At 45.5% G+C, this 22,410-nt stretch overlaps 1 protein-coding gene across 3 annotated transcripts in view; it reads left to right on the top strand.

Annotated features, from left to right (window-relative positions):
* Nucleotides 1–14,905: 14,905 nt before the first annotated feature.
* galnt11 (UDP-N-acetyl-alpha-D-galactosamine:polypeptide N-acetylgalactosaminyltransferase 11 (GalNAc-T11)) overlaps nucleotides 14,906–22,410 on the top strand; it is a 29,445-nt gene continuing 21,940 nt past the window's right edge. For all 3 annotated transcript variants that reach the window (XR_007448267.1, XR_007448266.1, XM_049565520.1), the window contains exons 1-3: nucleotides 14,906–15,032; nucleotides 17,434–17,690; nucleotides 17,988–18,111. Coding sequence is in view for 1 of the 3 variants with exons in the window: in XM_049565520.1 (XP_049421477.1) it covers nucleotides 17,468–17,690; nucleotides 17,988–18,111 (347 nt within the window). In the remaining 2 variants the exon portion in view is untranslated. The remainder of the gene's footprint in view (nucleotides 15,033–17,433; nucleotides 17,691–17,987; nucleotides 18,112–22,410) is intronic.

The following is a 22,410-nucleotide window of genomic DNA, read 5'->3' as shown; positions in this document are numbered from 1 at the left end:
GTGACAGTCAGTCGTCTGTGGGACTTTTTTATTTTACATGACGTACTGTATCATTTTTTACTCAGATATTACACAGGGAAACACATGTATTTCGCGGACTTTGAACGGTGTAAAATGCCGTGGTAGGCTGAACACGCAGAGGACTTCTGGCTCATTTCTCACTCGCCGGCGTCTCTCGCCATACTGCCAGGAGCAGCATAATTTAGGGGCCGGTCTACCTGGGCTCAGCTGATTGGAGCCATCCCACTGGCCGATAGCACCGATGGGTGTGTCTGGAGGTGAGCAAGCCATCAGCTGATAACCACCGTCTTAGTAACAAATATATTAAAAAATATACAGGATCGCCACAGTACACACGATACTATATTATCATCTTTTTTTAATGTGACTTGACACACTGAGCCGCGGCGTCCGTCACTTCTCTGACACACTGTACTGAGACTTATTTCAGCTTCAAAGAAAACGTGCCCCCGACCCGCCGTGGATTTTAAAGTTATATTTTCTTCAAAAAATCTGGACCAGATTTTTTTTTTTTTTCTTCTGACAAAAGTTTAGGTCAGACCCGTGGTGGGCTTGGAACGTGAGTCTTTTTTAAAGAGCACATATCTTCAAACCTGTGGCAGTGGATTTGGAAGATATGTCATAGTCACCCTAAAAGACAAAATATATATATACAGTACAGGCCAAAAGTTTGGACACACCTTCTCATTCAATGCGTTTTCTTTATTTTCATGACTATTTACATTGTAGATTCTCACTGAAGGCATCAAAACTATGAATGAACACACGTGGAGTTATGTACTTAACAAAAAAAGGTGAAATAACTGAAAACATGTTTTATATTCTAGTTTCTTCAAAATAGCCACCCTTTGCTCTGATTACTGCTTTGCACACTCTTGGCATTCTCTCCATGAGCTTCAAGAGGTAGTCACCTGAAATGGTTTTCCAACAGTCTTGAAGGAGTTCCCAGAGGTGTTGAGCACTTGTTGGCCCCTTTGCCTTCACTCTGCGGTCCAGCTCACCCCAAACCATCTCCATTGGGTTCAGGTCCGGTGACTGTGGAGGCCAGGTCATCTGCCGCAGCACTCCATCACTCTCCTTCTTGGTCAAATAGCCCTTACACAGCCTGGAGGTGTGTTTGGGGTCATTGTCCTGTTGAAAAATAAATGATCGTCCAACTAAACGCAAACCGGATGGGATGGCATGTCGCTGCAGGATGCTGTGGTAGCCATGCTGGTTCAGTGTGCCTTCAATTTTGAATAAATCCCCAACAGTGTCACCAGCAAAACACCCCCACACCATCACACCTCCTCCTCCATGCTTCACAGTGGGAACCAGGCATGTGGAATCCATCCGTTCACCTTTTCTGCGTCTCACAAAGACACGGCGGTTGGACCCAAAGATCTCAAATTTGGACTCATCAGACCAAAGCACAGATTTCCACTGGTCTAATGTCCATTCCTTGTGTTTCTTGGCCCAAACAAATCTCTTCTGCTTGTTGCCTCTCCTTAGCAGTGGTTTCCTAGCAGCTATTTGACCATGAAGGCCTGATTCGCGCAGTCTCCTCTTAACAGTTGTTCTAGAGATGGGTCTGCTGCTAGAACTCTGTGTGGCATTCATCTGGTCTCTGATCTGAGCTGCTGTTAACTTGCGATTTCTGAGGCTGGTGACTCGGATGAACTTATCCTCAGAAGCAGAGGTGACTCTTGGTCTTCCTTTCCTGGGTCGGTCCTCATGTGTGCCAGTTTCGTTGTAGCGCTTGATGGTTTTTGCGACTCCACTTGGGGACACATTTAAAGTTTTTGCAATTTTCCGGACTGACTGACCTTCATTTCTTAAAGTAATGATGGCCACTGGTTTTTCTTTAGTTAGCTGATTGGTTCTTGCCATAATATGAATTTTAACAGTTGTCCAATAGGGCTGTCGGCTGTGTATTAACCTGACTTCTGCACAACACAACTGATGGTCCCAACCCCATTGATAAAGCAAGAAATTCCACTAATTAACCCTGATAAGGCACACCTGTGAAGTGGAAACCATTTCAGGTGACTACCTCTTGAAGCTCATGGAGAGAATGCCAAGAGTGTGCAAAGCAGTAATCAGAGCAAAGGGTGGCTATTTTGAAGAAACTAGAATATAAAACATGTTTTCGGTTATTTCACCTTTTTTTGTTAAGTACATAACTCCACATGTGTTCATTCATAGTTTTGATGCCTTCAGTGAGAATCTACAATGTAGTCATGAAAATAAAGAAAACGCATTGAATGAGAAGGTGTGTCCAAACTTTTGGCCTGTACTGTATATAGAAATATAAAATTGAAATTACAAAACCATTCATCATCTCTAAACACGCAGAACACCCAGGACATCCTACAGTGACAGTATTTTAAACATGCAACATGCAAGCTCACAATACAAGACATAAACAAATACAATGAGCCCAGACATGCACCGTATATAAGATAAAGCAGTCTGAGCCAGCAAACACACAATAAAAGATATGCATGCAGGTACACGAGGGCAGACTGACAATAGCAAGATTGGTGACAGGTGACAGCAGACAGCAAGGGAAGTTCAGCACAGACAAACTGAGAACAAAAAGTTGTAACTGAGTTTTAGTGCTGACAGATCTGAGTAGTAATTAACCATTTCTTTAAATTAACTTTAAATGAACTGTTTGTGTCCAGTTCTCTAATAGTTGCTGGGATTGAGTTCCATTCTAGTGCAGCTTTAACAGAGAACGCAGACTGACTGAAAGCAGTCCTTTCCTGAGTGGCATCATGCGGTCTCCTCTTGCTGCACCCCTTGTGAATCAGTGTGCAGTTGTTCTTATGTTGACAAACTCCCTGAGCAGAGGAGAAGTCAAGCCATACATAATCTTATACAACACACAAACATCTGCATATTTAACCATGTCATCCCAACTCAACAAGTTATATTTATTCAATATTGAGCAATGATGAAAATGTGCTGATCTCTTGTCAAGGATTTTAAGTGTGTGTTTATACAGAGACTGTAATGGTTTCAGAGTAGTGGTGCTAGCCTGTGACCAGGTTGTTAAACGGTAAGTTGTGAGAAATGACCATAGAGTGCATGTGCATCTTAGCTGCATCTGTTTGAAATATTGAATTTGGCCCGGTCACAGACTTTTTTCACCTGAGTCTTGAAAGAGAGTCAGTGAGAGCTCTGAAGTACTTGTGTTCACATACAACCTGTAGCCTTTCTCTGGCTTGACACTAGAACTGTTTGTCTTGGTGAAAAACATGCATAGCTACTGATTTCTACACATTTCGTTGTAAACAGCATTGCTTTAACCACTGATGGACTGGGGGCTCATCCTACTCTCCAATGTGCTATGTGTGAGCTCAGTCCTGCATGTTCTTTAATGAAGCAATAGGAGAAGATATTCGGTCTCAGTTAATGTAGTTTATTAAGCAGTAAAGGAATAAAATTACAGAGCTCTGGGTCTCAACTTCAAGTCCCTGACGAACAACAAAGGTGTGTCAGTTCACGAAGTCTGACCTCCTGTCCTTTCCCTGACCCAGTATATTTGAGCGTAACAGAGTGTCATTGTGCACGCAAGGCGTTGTCCTCTTCTCATTGGCAGTTCCACTTCCTCCTTCACCACACCACGCCCCTGCCTCGTGTTCATCTGACTCCTTCCCGCTGACAGTGGGGGCGTGGTTCCTGTTTTGAAAGACAAGAGAACAACACAACTCCCTACACGTGCTGTACCTTACTATCTGTACATCACTTTCTATTATTTTTACCATATATGAAACTAATTATCTAAGCATTGCGGTATGTGCTCCTCAGATTTCATGTCTCTTCCTCCTGTACTTCTCGCTTCTGCCAACAAACACAGATCAGCTGAAATCATCTTAGTATTCTCATTGTTCACACATCTAAAACTTATATAGTGAAACACAACTGATAGTAAAATGCATAAAATCATTCTATTCCCAACAGTCCCCTTTTGGCCTCATAGGACTGAGGCCACTTTTCTTTTCAGTCCCAACGTATCCAGGTCCCCTTTTAGGTCTTGTGATTACTGCACTTTTTGTTTCTTTTGAAACAAAAGTTATAACTCCCTTTTGGTCTCATACACATGAGACCACTCACACCTTGTCTTCTCCTGAGGCTGAGTCCGAATCTGAATCAGTAGGCGGCTCTCCTAACAGGGTGGCCGTCTCCATTTGAGTCATCTGATATGGTGGGGGCTGTGGATGTTTTCTCTCCACAGCTGTCACTATGATTCTTTCACAGAGGGACCGGATACATGGGATACAACAACAACCACATAATGCTAACACCGCGAGCATTCCCACCAGAGACAAGAATACCGATACCACTAAATCTTTCCACTTACCGAACCACTTCAAGATACCACCCAGGGGTTTATCAATGCCTGAGTGTTCATGCATTTCCTCAGAGAGCGTCAGCCCTTCTAGCGCCTTAGTTACTGACCCGTCTGGAGCTGTGTTGTTTGGGATGAAGGTGCAGCAGAGGCCCTGGAACATAGAGCAGACACCCCCTTTCTCCGCCAAAAGCATGTCTAACGCAATTCGGTTCTGTACTGTCATCAGGGAGGTAGCTGCCAGTTGTTCAGAGAGTCCTCCAACCGCGTCCCTAGTGCTGTTGGCCAGTCTAAGAACATTGTAATGCACATAATTAATTCTGTCCACATTTTTGTTAGGGGTGATGGGAAACAGTGCAGCTAATATGGGTATGTTTTCAAAACCAGCAGCCACTTGGTCAGCCAATTTGTACTGGTCTGGGACCCCGCGAGGAACACCTATGGCATCCATATACGTGGTTGTTCCCTGGCTCATATCAAATGCATTTCTTTTCTGTCTACCTGAGTTGGTCTGGGTATCCCTCATCCCCAACAAGATCAGGGGTACAGCCAGTCGGACCAGTGCACACGTACCAACCCAGGAGGATGGCAGGGACAAGTGGAGGGTTTTATCTCCACAGTACCAGAACAGGTCCCCTAGCCTGAACCATGCTGCTGGCGTTCTGCCACGTACTCACATTCAATGTTCTCTGGCACCAGTCAGCTTGCATCTGTCCCATATCAGTTACTACCCCGGCGGAGAGGTTCCTATGGAAACAAGTGTAATTGGCGATTCTGGGACTAAACGTTGGTGGGATGGTGTGATTCTTTATGTGTGGAAACAGAGAACTCAGAGTGGTACAATTAGCAGGATCAGGATACATGGTCATATTTATCATGCAGTTGAAACCAATAGGGTCTGTGTCAGGATACAAAGGGGCTGGTGGTGAACAGCGTAGGTCTGGCGGATGAACATACGACACAATTGGACATGTTCATGGATTCTGCTGTCGCCACCCAGTCTAACCATAGGTTTTTGTCTCCGTAGCCTGTGGCCAATCTGACTACGTCACTGCGGGTCAATTTAGAGTAGTCAATGTTTATCACGCCTGTGTTCTGTTGAGGTTCAGGCGCCTTGGTTCCATTACTTGGGGATACGGTGGTATTAGTAGGGGGAGGATTCAATAAGGTTAGTTTAATTAGTCCCATGGTATCGGTGCCACTGTGGTCTACTCCCAACACCAAATACATTGTGGTGTTGGTGCGATCTCCACATTTGGTGCGGTGCCTAATTGAGTTTGACCATGGGTTTGTTGTGAGATTATACACACTTAGCAATATCGGATTCTGCTTATGGGAGCCTGGAAGAGGCTGAAGCTGCTGCCTCTGTATCTTTATCTTTTTCCCAATGTCCTGTCCTCCTACCCTATATGGTGGTGGGTCCCAAAGCCCAGAATACGTCATCACATCTCTCCATCTTCCACACCACGGATTGTGTGTGGGCCCTCCCCATGAGAATCCGCATAAGTACACGTCATACCCTCCAATTTGGATCCTTTCCTTTACAGTTTATTACGGAGCACAAGTCAAACTGGAACCCTGTACTTTGCCCTATGATGTATGTCAATTCTACTCCACCATACTTAGCTATGCAGGAGTCTGACGTTCCACTCCCTGGGGTGTCTCTCCTGGTTCGGTTTCGTGGTGGTTCTACGGCTTTGTCTCTGAGGGAAGACTCATAATACAACAGAGGTAAAACAATAACACAGGTTAACACAACAACTCCCAACACAAACCACTTATGGTGGCGTGGTTCTAATCCTAATAATTCTACTAATAATTTCATTTTTTTTTTTTTTTTTTTGCAAAAAGGTAAATATAAACGTGTAAAATATAAGAGTAAATATGGAGTGTAAATGTTCTGCAAGCGAGTCTTTCTTGTATCCTGGCTTTATATTACTCAAACGTACTCTGGGCAAAGTGTTGCTCCAGAGGAGCTTCAAACCTTCACATTGATCACAGGATATCTCTTCCGCACTTATGCTAAGCTAAATGAATAAATGTCGGTGTGAGTAAGCTGTGCGTGGGTTTTTTTTTTTTTTAAGCTTTAGTGTATCTTATGTCCTCCAGTGTTCGGGCAGGTGTCTCTGCCACTGCACACTGACTCCAGTGATACCATGTGTCACCTTTTCCTGTAGTTTGTGGCGTGGGACGTCCGTTCCACGACTTTGTAGGGACCAGTCCACCTAGGCTCTGACCACTTTCGTTTGATCACCTTGAGTAGGACCCACTCTGATGTTGGGGGTCTTTCCTTCTGCTCCTCCCGAGCTGTGGTCACCTGTTTGGAGAAAGCTGACACCAATGCTGTTAGTTGGTCATAATATGGTTTGTATTGCATAGGGCTTTCTATTTCTTCTGTAGTTTGGATCCCAGCTCCGGTCCCGGGAACTGGTGTCCTGTTTTAGTTCATATGGCGTGAACCCTGTCAATGCGTTCACCGAGCTCCTGATTGACATTAGAGCTAGGGGTAGAGCATCTACCCAGCTCATTTTAGTCTGAGCACAGATTTTGCCTATTTTTCCTTAATAGACTGGTTCATCCTTTCCACCTTGCCCTGTGACTGAGGATGATAGACTGTGCCAAATGTGTGTTTTAGCCCCAATGCCTTCTCTACCTGCTGTAGGTCTTTGTTTTTAAAGTGAGTTCCGTTATCAGATCTGATTCGTTGGGGAACCCGTGCCTGGGGATATATTGATTTATCAGAAATTTGATTACTGTTTTTGCATCCTCTGATTTGGCAGGTATGGCTTCTGGCCAGCCGGTGTATGCATCCACCGCCACCAGAAGATACCTGTGCCCTCCCACTCTCTCTATCATATCTGTGTAGTCAATAATGACCTCTTGACCTGGGAGTTTGGGAGAGGAAATTTCCCTTGGTGTGGTTTCACTGTGGGTCTGACATTATATTCTGTACATATTTTACATTCTCTGATGTGATTCTCAATCATGGCTGGCAGAAAAGGGTGCCACCAATGAGTGAGACCTCGCACCATTTGCACCTTTCCACAATGAGCCACCCCGTGAGCCTCCTGGAGGACTGATCTCATCAGCCCTGGGGGTAACACTGGTCTTCCGTCCGGAGACCTCCACACACCCTCTGTTCTCACTGCTCCTCTCTCTTTCCAGATTGTAAGCTCCTGTGGAGAAGCTTTCTGCTGCTCTGCTATTAACATATTTACATTACACGGTGGCAGGAGATCATGTACTGTTTTCTCTGTTTGTAGCATGATATACTGTGGACTATATCCTGCCTTTCTCTTGGCTGCCATGTCTGCAGCCTCATTTCTAGCGATAGCTGTCCCTGTTTTATCATGGCCCTTACACTTAATGACTGCTACCTGTGCTGGCTTCATCAGAGCCTCCTGTAGCCTCTTCATATCTTTTCGTGTTTAATGGGGTTTTGCTGCCGTTAGAAAACCCGATCTGATCCACTGTGTCATCTCCACATGGATTGCTCCTACAACATATGCAGAGTCTGTGTAGATGTTCACTCTCTTCCCTTCTGACCATTCTAATGCTGCAATCATTGCCTGGAGCTCAGCCAACTGTGAGGACTCTTTCCTGTCACCCTTTCCGTGAGGACTTCCTCAAACCCTGTTTCTGTCTGTCTCACCACTGCATATGCTGCTTTCAGTCCTCAGTTGGATGCCTGAAACAGCATCCGTCTGTGAACAGTGTTTCCTCTGCGTTAGTCAGGGGCTTCGCCTGCAAATCTTCTCTCACCCTGGTGTCTTTCTGCACCTTTTCCTCACATCTGTGTGGCTCGCCCTCTCCATGTTATCTGCCATGTTTACACCTTCATGTGTGAATGTTATGTGTGGTGCATTTAAGATCTTTTCCAGCCTCGTCTGTCTGAGTGATGTCATAGTAAATGCCGCTGAGTTTACATATGCCACTATGCTGTGCGTTGTTAGTACAGTCAGTGCGTGTCCCATCACTATGTGTGCTATTTTCTGCAAAATTTTTGCCACTCCTGCTGCATGTCGAGTGCACGGTGGGTGTCTATCCTCGGTTGGGTCTAAGGATATGCTTACATACATCAGCACCTGTCTGCCTCCCCCTTTTTTCTGGAAAAGCACACCAGAGGTGGTGTGTGTCTTTTCGGAAACATCAAGAAAAAAACGGTAGCTTGTAGTCGGGGATGGCTAGATCCGTAGCAGCAGAGAGTGCCTGTTTGAGGGAGATAAATGAGGTTTCAGCGTCAGTGGTCCATACCAGGGGAGCAGTAAGATTGCGCATGCCCTGTGCAACCATGGCACGCAAAGGATGGGTTAGTTCGCCATAAGAGGCCACATAGTGCTTGCTGTACCCGGTGAGGCCCAAAATGACAACATGTCTTTCACGGTGTGTGGTTTTGGGTGATGCAGAATCGATTCTCTGTGTGACGGGGACACGGCCGTGCCCTTAGCCGACACTATGCGACCCAGGAACGAGACCTGCTGCCTACAGCATTGTAGCTTGGTTTTAGAGACTTTGAACCCTGTGTGGTGTAGGCGTAGTAAGACAGAGCGTGTGGCCTCCAGGCAGGTGGAGGGATCGGGTGCGGCCAAGAGGATATCATCAACGTACTGGATTACCACAACCCCTTCTGGTAGTGACAATTCGGCCAGCTGCTGTTTGAGAACCTGATTGAAAAGACCAGGTGACAGGATAAACCCTGTGGACGCGGGTGTAACGTAGCTGTCTACCACGATGAGTGAATGAGAAAATGTCGCGAAGGGGCGCGAGAGGTAGGCAGAAAAAGGCGTTCGCAAGGTCTATACAAGAAAACCACTTATGTTCTGGCGACAAGCTAGACATGGCGGTGTATGGGTTTGGCACTGGTACTGTGGGTGTGGAGATTACTGCATTAATGCGTCTGAGATCATGCGCCATGCGATATTTGCCTGTATTCTGTTTCTCTACAGGAAGAATGGGTGTGTTCCAGCTGGAGTTTGAGGCCTCCAACACTCCAGCCTGTAACAGACCCTCGATAGTATCTGCAATACCAGCCTCAGCCGCTGGCTTGTGGCGATATTGATTCTGCCAAATCGGTGTCCAATCATTTAACTCAAATGTAATGGGGTGACCTGTGCACAGTAGCCCACATCGGTGGGCCCAGAAGACCAGAGAGAGTCAGGAAGTGTGTGTAACATGTGTTCTGCGTCTGGATGGTCAGTCTTTTCCTACCATGAAACCTCTCTATCTGTCGGTGTTCCAGGATCGCCTTGTCTGTAGCTCCCTGCCTGATGCGATATGCTTTCTCAGAGGGTGAGAAATCCACCTGAGGAATTTGAGTGCGGATCCAATCAGTGAGTTGCATTAGCCTCTTACACATAGGGCCCAAGTCTTTGGCCTGATGTTTTGCATGGATTGCCAGAGATATGTGAGGAGGCTTCTTCCTCCCCTTATACCACTGTTGCTGTTCTGAAGCGAGGTCAACAGCTGCAGCCACTCCTCATTACCCACCAGTATACAGGACGACTGTATATCCCACCTGTGACCTTCAATTTCGTTATAAAATGCCTGCTGATACATCTCATCCCCTTTTCTATCATAATAAAGTGTTACATGGAAGGGATCAGGAGGAGGTGTGTAAGGATTTAATGACTGAACCCAAGGGCGCCATGACTGATAGAGAGCGCAAATCCCAGGAGTTGCTGTGGTGTTTGGCTCGAGGAGGCCCCAGTAGATATCTGCCCACTGTCCTTCAGCTGTGGGGGATGTGTCTGCAGATAACAACATTTGTGAAGATGAATGTACAGTTGACAATGAGCAGTTCACAGTGTATCCATTTGGGAACGTCACTATCAGTCCGTCCGGGCTGCACAGGATGGAGGCTCCACACTTTAATAACACATCTCTGCCCAAAAGGTTAACAGGACATGCCATTGAGGAAACAAATGTGTGTGGAAATGTCTGATCTGCTTGGAGTATGGTAGTGGTGAGTGGTTTTGTGAGTGGCAGATTTTCTGATTGACCCGAGAACCCAGTTAATTCAACCGCTGATGATGACATGTGAGTAGCAGACACAGGGAGGTTTAATGTGGAATACCGTGCCCCCGTGTCCAACATGAAAGGCAGTTCTTGATTCAGTACTTTCAGTCGCAAGTAGGGGTCTGCCAGCCCTCCCGCGTAGGGGTTCTTGGGCCCGTCAATATCCTTGGGAATCTTCCCAGGTCATCAGAGGATATTGACCCTGCGGAGCGACAGTGGCATTGGGTGCTTGATGCACATAATCTTGATAACCTCCCTGTGCGGTCCCTGATACCCGCCCCGGGGGGTTCTGTTTCCGCCACCCCTGGGAGGTCCGAGCTGCCTGCCTCGCATCCTGTCCTCCAACCACTCGGGTCAGCATTACATGAGTGGGTCTGGTGTGACAGCGTTCCGCCAATGCAATGGGTCTCCACAAAGGAAGCACCCCATCAACCTGACCCCTCTTGGGCCGCCACGTCTTCCCCTGCCTCTGAATCTTCCTGTACCACCTCGGAGCCGCTCCAATTGGGAGGGAGGTCTACCCTCAGGGGTTGGAAAAGATCGGGGTAACTGTGGGTGATGGCTGAGGCTGCTGAATCATTTGATTGTTTGATTTTTGTCTTTTTCACATCGTTCGTTTACGACGTGCATCCTCCAATTGAAGTTTGAGCAGCTGAACCTGTGCTGAGTCTGTGCTTTCCTTCTCTTCCGCCTGTTTAGCTCTGTGTTTTTCATGTGGTGTGTGAGGTGTTTCTCCCACTGTTCAGTGGAACAGCCAGGAAGGTCAGGATTGTTCTCTAATGATTCTTTTACCTTCGTAGGCAGTCCCTCTAACACGGCCTTTCTGAACAGGGTGGTTTGTAGGTCACAAGACCCTGGGTGTACTCCAGCCACATCTACCCATGTGTTCTTACATCTGCTAAGGAATGTTGCGACGTTTCGTCAGGTTCGATGTGAAACGTGAGCGTGTGCATGGCGCCAGATGGAATGGGAAACTGTTGTCGCATGGCCCGACCGATAGCAGTGGCATGTTGGGCGAATGGCTCTTTATCCGCTAAATTAACTGTTTTTGCCAACGCCTCAAGTGCAGTTAAATCCCAGCTGGAGAGCTGTTGTCCCAATAGCGCCTCCAGTCCCCTAATGCTACTTTGTGACCCATGGTCTGTTTACAGAAACGCTCCATCCAGGGGCCTCCTCCTCTAATGGCGGGGGCATCTTATCCAGGATGCAGTGCATATCTGTAAAGGAGAAGGGTTGGTATACCTCTCCTCCTCCTGGGGTCTTTTCCAGGAGTGGCATGGCAAATGTTTTTGGCTTGTTCTTATTTTGTCGGAGATTATAAGGAGAATGTGGACAACCTGAACGTGAGCCCGCAGCACTGTGTGGCCTTTTGATTGACTTTATTATTCCTGTTAGTCTTACAGCCTTCGTACCTTGGTCACTCTCAGAGTCTGACCCTGACCATCCTTGACTTTCCTCATCCTCCATTTCCTCTATCTCAGAACACTCCTCTGGTTCTTCTTTCCTTTCCTTATTTCTCCTTTCTCTGTTGCTTCTATCTGACCTCTCTCTTTGTGCCCTCAACTGAAACACTGCCTCTGCTAGTGGCCTCGGCTCCTCCTCCGTTGCTTCCACGTTAGAGGTGCTGGAGGAAAGAGGGCCCTGTTTCATGCTTCTCTACTGTCTCTGCTCTCTATGCTGCACACATCATCCTGCATGTCCCTACTCCTGTCTATAGATCTCAGAGTCTCCTGATACACATTCTGCGCTCCCGCCACAATATTCATCATGTCCTGTTTCATTGCCTCCACCTGTACTATTCCCTGTCTTATTTCCTTCATCACTTCCTCTTTGGCCTTCACATACTCTCCTTCCCTATCACATCTGTATTAAGCACACCGTCTTTAATCATCAACATTGGCATTTGCATATTCTTTCCTGAATATGGTGGGGAATTGGAGGTGTGTGTGTTTGGGGTATCTCAGGATACAACCTATTAGAGGTGGGCTCTGGTGGGGTGAGGCTGGATCCTTTGCAGGAGCAGACAGAGGTTGCTTATCTGTGTTTTGTTTGTTGTGACTTTTGTCTGTGTTTTTCCAATAGGCCATGGCTGTAACTGCCATCTGATGGAGCAGAGCTCGTTTGCGCTCCTTCATTTCTTTTTGATGTTTCCATTTTCTCTTTATAAATTTAGGTTCGTTCTCCTTTTAACGTGTTCTTCCAAATCATCTCTCGCCTTTAACTCTGCAGCCAGCAATTTCTTTGTAACATTTACTGCCTCCTCATCCCGAGGAAGCTCATTTTGGGCCTGTAATGCCTTCCATAAATCATCAAACTCCTTTCCTACAGCCTGTCTCTGCTTATCTATTACTCCTGACAATAACTGTTTCCTAATCTCCCGTACTGTGTTTTTACTAGGATGGGAGGACATCCACCCTGCTCACGACAGTCCCTGTCAAATTCACCGTCCATGATGTCTCTCTGTCCCTCCTCTGTCCTTACTTATTTTACTCAGAGGGTACTACTCGTCACGATGTTAAAAAAAAAAAAAAAACTTCACACAATTACAACAATACACACAATACTCAGCGCCACGTGACCGCTCTGCAGCGCAGTCTGTGGACTTATTTTCCTTTCTATCGCTGTGATTTCGCTGCTTAAGTTCCACCAATTGCAGGCCGACACATCCAAGCTTCTACACCACTCTCCTAGGAGGGTGCGGGATGCCTATGGCTCGGCGACAATTGGCTTCTATCTTAAGGCAAAATTACACAGCTTCCTCTTTTACTTCCCACAGAACGCGACCACGCTCAGGCACGAAAAGAGTTGGAATTGAGTCACCTCTAATAGACTCTACACAACTCTTCCGCCTCAGAAGATAGCTGGTTGTCGGTAAGCCACCCACAAAACAATATCCCCTAAAAGACTTATTTATTTACACTCCCAATATCAGGGTGGTTCTGGACCACTGAATAGATGTCTCAACATGAGCGATAGTATTCAGTGTTAGGGATCACATGGAAAACGCCTCCTGCCCGCAGAACTCTGTAACCTCTTTTTTGTGTTGTAGCAATCTACACAAAGGTCTTTCAACCTCAGACAACCCGTGTCTTCAGACTATATTCTCAGCTGTCCAAGGGGCAACCTTATGGGTTCTCCCCCCGAGCTTATCCACCTCAGGACACTTTTCTTGTTCGTTTTTCGAGATTAGATGGAAAACCTAATCTCAGGGTTTTTCACCCGACTATGTTTCGTATTTAGGAGTCAAATTTATGATTTGCTCCAGGGCCTTTCACCCGACTATGTTTCATGTTTAGGAGTCAAATTTATGATTTGCTCCAGGGCCTTTCACCCTGTCCTGTCGAGGTGTTGACTATGTTTCGTATTTAGGAGTCAAATTTATGATTTGCTCCAGGGCCTTTCACCCTGCCCCGGGGCTTTCACTTTTGTGTTTTGTTCTAACTTTATTCCTTTACATTTCAGACTAGGAGACTTTAGTACAATGACAACACAAGTTTTAGTGTTTCCAATTGCAGAACTTTGATAAAACAGGCGTCTGCTTACCTTCTTTTTAGGCCGCGGCAGGTGTTGTCACAATACTGCTGTCCTCCGCTGTTGAATGTCTTTTATCCCGTCACTTCTCCGGCTTCAAATCACGTCGGGGTCACCAATTGATGGACTGGGGGCTCATCCTACTCTCCAATGTGCTATGTGTGAGCTCAGTCCTGCATGTTCTTTAATGAAGCAATAGGAGAAGATATTCGGTCTCAGTTAATGTAGTTTATTAAGCAGTAAAGGAATAAAATTACAGAGCTCTGGGTCTCAACTTCAAGTCCCTGACGAACAACAAAGGTGTGTCAGTTCACGAAGTCTGACCTCCTGTCCTTTCCCTGACCCAGTATATTTGAGCGTAACAGAGTGTCATTGTGCACGCAAGGCGTTGTCCTCTTCTCATTGGCAGTTCCACTTCCTCCTTCACCACACCACGCCCCTGCCTCGTGTTAATCTGACTCCTTCCCGCTGACAGTGGGGGCGTGGTTCCTGTTTTGAAAGACAAGAGAACAACACAACTCCCTACACGTGCTGTACCTTACTATCTGTACATCACTTTCTATTATTTTTACCATATATGAAACTAATTATCTAAGCATTGCGGTATGTGCTCCTCAGATTTCATGTCTCTTCCTCTCCTGTACTTCTCCGCTTCTGCAAAGCAAACACATTCAGATCAGCTGAAATCATCTTAGTATTCTCATTGTTCACACATCTAAAACTTATATAGTGAAACACAACTGATAGTAAAATGCATAAAATCATTCTATTCCCAACACCACACTGTTACATGAACCATGGAGTTAGTGAGTTCATTAGCAACTTGTGTCATCCTTACAGGGTGCACCGCGTGCTTGAGCCCAAAAAGCAAAACAAACCAAATGTGGGTTTCAAATAGTTTCATCGTTTTATTTTGAAAGTTGTGACCTGAACACTTCATTTTAACAGGAGTGTAGTTTATTTAATTGTGAAAGCCTTGAGCGGAAGTCACGTGGTTTCTTGCTGTGACGTAGACAGACGGAGGGTTTGTGTTGATGTGCAGCTTCAGTCAGAAGCTCACTGGAGATCCTGCTGATTCAAAGCTCGGCGGCTAACTGACTGTGGAGCGGAGGCTACAAGCTGATGAGCCGTGAGTAGAGTTTGGTCCTGAAGCGGAACTGTGGACTTTCATCTAACAAGTGTTTCTGAGGGAACTATTTAAACCCGGAAACTTCAATTTATCGGCACATTCCACCTCTGAGGCTAGCTAACCTCCGCTATACTACCCAGTTCCATTATCGGACGCGGTTTAAGCTAGCGTAGCCAGATGAGCTTTCTCGTAACTGTCCTTAAATGTGTTCAGTGCTGTGAAGTTCAGAAGTGAAACAGTGTCTGTGTCACTTCCGGTCAGCGACACTGGCGAGTTGTTTTCATTTGTTGTCAAATCAACCGGAACCCTCGGTCCCGTTATTTTTCTCCTCTGCGCCTTTCTTCATGTTCAATGATTGAAATTTTCTCTTCAGCTGTAAAAATGATTTTGCTACTAACGTGACACCTGAAGGTCAGTGTGTGTCACACCTGACGGTCAGAGTGTGTCACACCTGCAGCTCTTAAACTGAGTTTCATCTCAGTTCTACACGATCCAGCTCCTCGGGTTCACTCTGGACGGTCTTCACCGATCTCCGTTTAAAATCCGCGCAGTTTGAGGAGAAATGGCAAGAAGACATTGATCCACTGATCGATACAAATGATCAGTGACGTTTCTGAACTCCACAACTTCCTGTCTGTAATACGGCATATATTCCTGTTCAATGATAACATACTGTCACGTGTCATGAAGGGTTCATACTGCAGGTGCTGCTGCTCACAGGTGACCCTCAAGCTGGCCTCACATTCAGCAGGTGAGGGCAGCGTTGAGGGGGGAGTTAAGGGCAGCGTTGAGGGGGGAGTTAAGGGCAGCGTTGAGGGGGGAGTTAAGGGCAGAGGTGAGGGGGGAGTTAAGGGCAGCGTTGAGGGGGGAGTTAAGGGCAGAGGTGAGGGGGGAGTTAAGGGCAGAGTTAAGGTAAAGGTGACTTGGATCTCTGAGTGAATGATCTTACTGCTGCGAGAGCATGTTATGTTAGACGCGTGGTGACACCTCGATGCTGTCTAAAACACACTGTAACATTCATGGAACCTTTATTCTGTCTGTAGAACTCAGAGACGTGTCACCGGGTCACCGTGTGTTTGACATGTGGACCACATGAGACCAGGTCATGGACCACCACCGTCAGACAGGACAGACCTGGACAATTAAAGGTTTCAGTGACCTCAGAGTGTGTTTCATTCAGACAGCATCAGGGCGTCACTTTAAAGGCACTGTATGTAAGAATGTGGCCAAAATGGGTACTGCACTCAAATTCAAAATACTGCTGCGAGTCGTGTCCGCCCCACCTCCCCTACAGACTCGAGGTGCTGAGACTCTACTGACTGTGCGACTGGTAGACGGCGGTGGGTGGCTCAACAGGCCAAAACACAAATTCAAAACATAAACATGAATAGCAGACTGCAAAATTTTTTTTAGATGCAAATATTCTGGCTGTACTATTGTTGTCGGTGAGATCAGTATGTTATATGAACATTATTCCTTAGTGTCTCTGACATATTAGTATTATTTTTACGACTATTTGCTTTAGATTTCTTACATATAGCTCCTTTAATGTCCAACATGCCTCCACATCACTCAGTCCGTTTCCATGGAAACAGTGAAGTGGAGCTACAGTCCCAGCTGGACGAGGACATCTAACTGGCCTACTGTCCTTGTCCCAGTATACAAGCACGGGAGGGGAATCCATTTATTGAGCCAAGTATGTGCGACTCCTCTACGATAGGTGGAGATATGCCCCCTTTCAGCTTGTTAGTATTGGACCTTTTTCCTGTTGACCTATTACGTCACAGACCAAACAATGGACAAACAAGTTAGCTACGGTTAGCTAGCAGCTAACTGCTACCATGGTGGACAACTTTACAGCTCTGTACATTTGTCCACCCAAAAAGTGTCTCCCTCCTTGTCCTCGCAAACGAAGAGGCCATTAACCGTCAGATGACGGTGTGTCGTGTGTGTGTGTGAGGTGTGTGTGTGTGTCCAGGATACGCTGACTCTGCAGAGACAGGGTGAATGATTAACAGGACACCTGACTCCTCAGCTCCTCTCCGTGGTAACTCACCTGCTCAGGTGTGTGTCAGCTGACAGCCAGGTGATGACTGATTCAGTGACTGTAGGTCAGACGGAGCTACGACTCCCTGTATGTTTTATCAAACAGGGTGAAACAGCTGTTTCCTGTTCTGTTCAACCTCCATCGTCATCACGCAGCGTCTCATCGTCCGCACTGACGTTGTCACACCTCGTTTTTATTTTGGCGTTAGAGTTTGAAAGGAACTGCGGTAGAGTCACACTTCCTGCTGCGTGACGCCATCGAAGCATTAAACTGTCAGATCAAAGAATCGCATGATCAACACATGACGTCATCGTCTCTCTCTCTCTCTCTCTCTCTCTCGCTCTGTCTCTGCAGCAGTGTGATGTAAGGCGATGCTCGCTCGGCCACCATGGCCAGTGTCACGCTGAGGTACTTCTGTTACGGCTGCCTCGTCACCTCGGCGACCTGGTCCATCCTCCTCTTCCTCTACTTCTCTCTGGGGGCGGAGCCTGGCCATGGCAGGACCCCCCTGCAGCACCGCAGCCAGCCCATTACCAAGGGCCTGGCTGTCAGGAGGGTGGGGCGTCGGCCTCTGCCGGCCAATAAGGGGGTGGAGCTGTCGCCAGAGATGGGTGAGTGGTGGTGTGTTCAGGGGCGGCTGGGAAAATTGACCTTTTTGCCCATAACTGAAGAATTCGTCCACTGACTGTGACAAAACTGACACCTGACTGGTGGGCGGAGCCAAATAATAACGGAGGGGAGAGGGTGTTTAGACTGAATGAGTGAATGTGACGCTCAGACAGGAAATTGAGTTGAAGTTAAGCTCCAGCAGCCCAACAGAAAACAGGACGCCATCTTAATCAATTAAAGGTCATAGTGGTCGCTGTAACAGTCACACGGTCAGCTGACGTCACTGCGTCTGTCCGCAGGGATGATATTTAACGAAGCAGATCAGGAAGTGAGGGACACTGGGTACCATCGACACGCCTTCAACGTCCTCATCTCCACCAGACTGGGTAACCACCGAGAGCTGCCCGACACCAGAGACTCCCAGTAAGAGGCACCACACACACACACACACACACACACACACACACACACACACCTATACCTGACACTGAGTTTATCATGACATCACCACCAGTCTGGAGCCAATCAGGGTCCAGCAGTGAAGACTGTTCTACAACATGTCCTCGTGTCTTTTTTTTTTGACGTTGTCCACACTGTGAGTAGGACCCTAAAAACAGAGACACGCCCCTCTTGTAATCAGCGCCCTGTAGACCAGACCGGATGTCACAGTTAGATCACAGCAGCGCCTCCTGGTGGCAGAAAAACAGCAGACATCAGAGAGACAAAGGGGACATACCCGGAATAAAAATGTCTTGAGGCGACTGTTGATGATGTAATTTTCTTGGCTGTGTGGATCATTGACTGTTTATAAAGATGGACACAGTATCAGGGTTTTCCCTGCATAGAAAATACTTTGGTGGCTGCCAAAGCCGTTTTAGCCCTCTGCCAATGGAAAATCCCCTCTGCCAAAGAGGGGTGTGAGAGCGGGTAAGGGAGGGGAAAATAAAAAATAAAAAATTCAAATCTCAGTGCAACCACTCATAGTTCAGTCATCATGGTTCGGACTAGGGATGTAACAATTAAAAATTCCTGACGGTTAGTATTACCGTTTCAAATTTTAATTATCATGAAAACCGCACTGATTACCGCACTTTGAAAAACTCACGGTGAAACTGCTCATTGCCTGGAAAAGCAGCAGCAGTAGTTCCTCAGACACAGGCTCGCGTGCACAGTTTGCAATGTTTGGCCTCTGAAAACATGGCGGAAGACACCGAGGTGACCTGCACAGACAGTGCTCCAGAGATTTTTCGTGTCGTGACTTGGCTGACAGACATGACACACTACATGCTGGTACTCACCAATTATCCCCAGTCGTCTTTCACGACGTGTGTGATGTCATCGGGTTATTCTTGTCCTGTTTTTATTACTTTCACTATTATTTGTGTCACTATGTGTGTTCATGTGCCAGCTGAACTGTTGTTGTAGTAGTGTTGCACGGTATACCGGTACTAGAGTATTCCAAATGGTACTATACTGTATTTGGAAAATACCGGTACTTTGAAATTGATTCAATTCATTAATTTAGTTAATTTATTTTACTCATTTATGCACACAAATGCCTTCCTTGTTCCTATTGGAGCACAGATTGCACAAGTGGTGTGTATGACAACACCTGTATCAACATCCACAGCTGGCGCACGTGAAAAAAGACAAGAGAAAGTCTGCCTCGCAAAGGGAGACAACACGAGACAACACCAACTTGGTGAGACATTTGAGTTACGAAACCGTGACGTCTGTACCGAGGTACTGACCAAACCATGAATTTTTTGGTACCGTTACACCCCTACTATTTATTGTTCTAAAGGTTTGTATCCAAAAGGAATTTTCCTTAGGAAAAGTACCGAAGAGTATCGAAAAGTATCGAAATTCATATTGGTATTGGTACCAAAACAAAGATTTTGGTATCGTGACAACACTATGTTGTAGTCACCTAAAAGCGTCAGCAGATGGCAGGAGCTACATTTGAAGCGCCATATGTAAACTATCAAGCTACTGTATCCTCCACAACAAGTTCCTGCAAATGTTTCACAATAAAAGCCTGTTTAGAAAATGGAGGGATTCTCTCAGCCGAGGTTATAAGGGGCTTTTAATTTGAAGGAAAATCAGAAAGTGTTGAGTGAAATGACAGCGCCATGCATTAACTTTATCAAGGCAATGGGAGCGGATTAAAAGTAAATATATAAACACACAGAGGGATTAATAAATAACGGAGCGTCTATAATGTAGTCTGTTTCAAATGAAGCTGGGAGCCTCTGCAGTTGTGGTGACTAAAAGCCCCGCCGCTATTTGTTAATGTTATTACTTTATGTCCGACCGTGAGGATGTACCATTGTTTGCTAGCTTGATGCTAATGACAGTAACGTTAACTCAGTGGGTTGACAAAGTGCCTCTGCTGTTTCACACCATCATTTCCCCCTTTTACTCTGTGTGGTAACATCCCTAGAGGAAATATTAAAAACGCTGGGGTGTTGTTGTCATACAGTTGTCTACAGCAGCAGATCGTTCTGTGTTTCTACTGGTCAAAGTGACGGCTGTGATGGGAGTAATTGTGAATGACAAAAAGAAAATCAAACATGCTAGACAGTACATTGTGCTCTTTAATTTATTTGTTCGAAATAAATTGGTTAAATGATTTCAGGGTGTGTGTAAGTGCTTTTTGAACATTTTGAGCACATTCAACAATACCGCGATCATTTAAATTTAATTTTAATTTTTTAATTATATATAGTTTATATACTTTATATATACTTTATTTCTAATGATTATAATTTTAGGCCAATTAAGTGATCCAGTCTCTGCAGTAGAATTTGATGGTCAATTGTGTCAAACGCTGCACTAAGATCTAATAAAACAAGTACAGAGACAAGTCCTTTGTCTGAAGCAATCAGAAGGTCATTTGTAATTTTAACTAGTGCTGTCTCAGTGCTATGATGCACTCTAAATCCTGACTGAAATTCCTCAAATAGATTATTATCATGGAGAAAATCACACAGCTGGTCTGCGACTACTTTCTCAAGGATCTTTGACATAAAGGGAAGATTAGATATTGGTCTATAGTTGGCTAACACCTCTGGATCCAGGGTGGGCTTTTTTAGTAGAGGTTTAATTACAGCTACCTTAAAAGACTGTGGTACATAGCCTGTTAATAAGGATATATTGATCATATCTAATATATGAGTGTTAACTAAAGGAAAGACCTCCTTAAGTAGCCTAGTAGGGATGGGGTCTAAGAGACACGTTGATGATTTAGATGAAGAAATCACTGCGGTCAGTTCTTGAAGAGAAATTGGGGAGAAGCAATCTAAATATATATTAGGTTTTACAGCTGTGTTTGAGGTTAGATAGGTACTATCTGAGGACAGGAGGTCATGAATTTTGCCTCTAATAGTTAGAAATTTGTCATTAAAAAAGCTCATAAAATCATTACTGCTAAGGGCTAAAGGAATACAAGGCTCAATAGAGCTTTGACTCTCAGTCAGCCTGGCTACAGTGCTGAAAAGAAACCTGGGGTTGTTCTTATTGTCTTCTATTAATGCTGAGGAATAGTTTGCTCTGGCATTGCGGAGGCCCCTCTTATAAGTTTTGAGACTGTCTGTCCAGATTAAACGAGATTCTTCCAGTTTGGTTAATTGCCAATTCCTTTCAAATTTTCGCGATATTTGTTTTAACTTACGGGTTTGACAGTTATACCAAGGAGCGAACTTTCTTTGCTTTTTTAACTTCTTTTTAAGAGGAGCTACAGAGTCAAGTGTTGTTCACAGCGAGCCTACGGCACTATCGACAAAATGATCAATTTGGGAGAGGTTAAAGTCGGTGTGGGAAACCTCTGTTATTGAAGTCTGTGGATATTCTCATTTATCCAGGTCAATTCCATTTTGGCAACAATTAAATCGTAGGCAACTGGACTTTGATTTTGTCTAGAAGACGTTTCGCCTCTTATCCATGCGGCTTCATCAGTTCTCTCTGTTATCGCTCTGTTATTGACGGACTTGGTATTGAATTTAACGACGGAGTAATCTTTTCTTTAAATTTTGTGACAGCGCTATCTGATAAACATCTAGTATAGTAACTGTTGCTGAGTAGCGTGGAATTGAGTAAAAAGAAATCAAAAGTAATCAAATAATGATCTGAAAGCAAGGGATTCTGTGGAAAGACTTTTAGGTTATCAATTTCAATTCCATACGTCAGAACTAGATCGAGGGTATGGTTAAAACAGTGAGGTGGTTTATTAATCCCGCTGAGGGGAAATTCAATTTTTTCACTCTTTTGTCAATCAATCAATCAATCAATCAATATCCTTTATTTAACCAGGTAAAAAACTCATTGAGATTTAAAACCTCTTTTCCAAGAGTGACCTGGCCAAGACGGCAGCACAAAAGCAAAATGGTTACACCAAACACACAAGACACAAATAAAATACAATCACACATTAACACACAGGTCCGAAAGACACACACATGCACAAACAGGACCTATACATACACAAAGTGGAGAGATGTCAGAGTGAGGGGGCTGCCCTTGGTGAGGCGCCCCGAGCGGTTGGGGGGCTTGGTCCAGCCCATATTTGGTCCGGACGGGGACTCAAATAGGCGACTCTCCAGTTCCCAACCCAAGTCCCTGTGGACTGAGCTACTGCCGCCCCGATAATAATGATAACCGTGATAATTTTGGTCACAATAACCGTGATATGAAATTTTCATACTGTTACATCTCTAGTTCGGA

Source organism: Epinephelus fuscoguttatus, linkage group LG21, assembly GCF_011397635.1.
Source record: "Epinephelus fuscoguttatus linkage group LG21, E.fuscoguttatus.final_Chr_v1".
Taxonomy (NCBI): domain Eukaryota; kingdom Metazoa; phylum Chordata; class Actinopteri; order Perciformes; family Serranidae; genus Epinephelus; species Epinephelus fuscoguttatus.
The sequence above is the reverse complement of the archived record's forward strand: the minus strand, read 5'-3'. Positions and strand labels throughout refer to the sequence as shown.